We start from the raw sequence: 2,179 nt of genomic DNA, 5'->3' as shown, positions 1-2,179 counted from the left end.
TTCTTCCACTTCATCCTCCGGTTCTGGAACCAGATCTTGATCTGGCGCTCGGAGAGGCAGAGCGTGTGCGCGATTTCGATGCGCCGCCGCCGCGTCAGGTACCGGTTGAAGTGGAACTCCTTCTCCAGCTCCAGGGTCTGGTACCGGGTGTACGCCGTCCGAGCCCGTTTCCCGTCCGGGTTGGTGATATCTGAGGGGCGGGGGGGTTGGGAGCGAAGAAAGGGGGACATCATTACTGTTTCATAAGAGACCAGAATGCAGAAACCCTGACCGGGCTGGTTCTGGTGGATCATTAAACGCTGCTGCTCTACAGGTGTTTGTCTTACTGAGAACTTTGCTCCACAACAGAGAGAAGACATTAAAAATAAAAGAATAATACAAATTAAAGAATAATAAAAATTAAAGAATAATAAAAATAAAAGAATAATAAAAATAAAAAACGGACAAAGTGTCGGTGATTTGTGACATTTCGTGTTTTCTTCAACTCTTCATCTTTTATTGCTCGTCCTCTGCTTCACCTCTCACTTCTCACACGTAATAAAACCTCACTTTTCAAAGCAGCAGCTCTTTCTCCCTCTTCTCTCCCACCCGGCCTTGCATGCGCTCCCCCCGCCTGCCCAGGTCTGTGGCAGATATATGACGCCATGCCCGGACTCCACAGGAAAAAAAAAATAAAAAAAACGTTTTAAGACATTTAATAGAAAAAAGTCAAACTGTTTTAATTATTTGAATGCGCAATCCAAGTTAATAAATCTGTTTTGCTTGATTGATCTAATCCGTCTCACATTGATTTTAAAACCTTTAAAATTACATGATTTAAAAATATTTATAATTTTTGTTGTAATTTTAAGATCACAGCTTACAAAACTCAAGTGAAAGCTCAGAGTGCGGGACTGTCCCCGAACACAAGAGATCCTGCAGAGGTACCATGGCTGATGTGCAGCTTTCTCATCCAGGGGAAAATCTGCGGGGGGTGCGCTTCCGTGACCGCGCTGCCCGCGGGTCCAGCCGGGCCGCCCTCCTCCTTCTGGAACGAGAGACCACTCGCGGGCGGCGGGTTCCTCCCCAGACTCGGGTCTCGGTTTGGCTCTTTTGCGCCTGGGGAGGCGTCGTCCAGCTCCGTGAAGCGCTGCACCGCCGAGGACAACGAGGAGAGGTTAGGAGAGCTGAGGCTACCGTTTCCTGTTTTCTCCGCTGGGGGAGACGAGCTCAGCCTGCTGCTCTCACGATCGGCTGTCAGCAGCGAGTTTGTCCCGGGGGTGACGGAAAAGCTGGACTGTCTGACGCTAAAACCTCCTGAGTCCTCGCCAAAGTGTCCGCCGGTTCCCCCTGTCCTGGTGCCCCCCCCACCTCCTCGGCTGGTCACGGTCAGATCCATGCCATTGTAGCCGTAGCCGTAGGAGCCCGTGGCATGGTTCATGGTGGCAGCGGAGTCCCTGAACGCGGCGCCGCTCGCTGCGTCGCCGCCGGCTCCATAAGTCAGCAGCTGATAGTCGGGGCCGTTCGGGTAGCGCCCCGAGAACGAGTTTACAAAGTAAGAGCTCATTTAGATGTTTTACAGAGTAGAACAGCTGAGCAGCGGGGGCCGGCTGATTTGTTAGGCTTCTCCAGGTCGTTACAGCGCGTGCACTTTCAACGATTTATGATGTATTAGTGAATTATGGCGTTGCACTGTACTTCGGTTTTAGCCGCGTACGCGCCGTCCAACTGTGGGGGTGGGGTGTCGAGCTGCTGTGCGCGCGCTGCATGTGGATGTGTGCGTCAAAGCGCGTGCGTGTGATGGGGGAGGTGAGGGAGGAGATAATGAAAGACAAGGAGGAGGAGGAGAGAGGTCACGTGCTTCTCTAGACCAGTCGTAAATTGTCACCGATGACTTCTTAGAGGTAATTCATGCTCTGAGGTTTCTAATGATAAAAGGTTGTGCGCGCGCGCGTTTGTGTGTGTGTGTGGGGACTTTCTCTCTCACACACAGATTTTAATTCGGTCGAGGCGCTGGAGATGATTTAAGAGCGCCACCTACTGCTCATATACATTTTAGCATCTATTTGGGAGGAAGGAAGTGGGAGATGGGACAAGGAGCCTCCTTAAAGAAAAATCCCCACCCTCCTCCTCCAGTGTTCCTCTCCCCTCCCTTCGTGCACGCGCGTGCGTGTCATTACTCAGGTCTTATAATCTGACG

At 51.4% G+C, this 2,179-nt stretch overlaps 1 protein-coding gene across 1 annotated transcript; it reads right to left on the bottom strand.

The window, feature by feature from the left end:
* Positions 1–1,546, bottom strand: hoxb5a (homeobox B5a; the record flags this gene model as incomplete). Its single annotated transcript, XM_037689364.1, is given in 2 exon segments — positions 1–190; positions 928–1,546. Coding segments are annotated over 2 exon segments (809 nt in total), but the record flags the coding sequence as incomplete, so codon positions are not given.
* Positions 1,547–2,179: the final 633 nt, after the last annotated feature.

This window comes from Nematolebias whitei, chromosome 15, assembly GCF_014905685.2.
Source record: "Nematolebias whitei isolate Nwh7 chromosome 15, NemWhi1, whole genome shotgun sequence".
NCBI lineage: Eukaryota > Metazoa > Chordata > Actinopteri > Cyprinodontiformes > Rivulidae > Nematolebias > Nematolebias whitei.
This window is presented reverse-complemented; position numbering and strand designations above follow the sequence as displayed.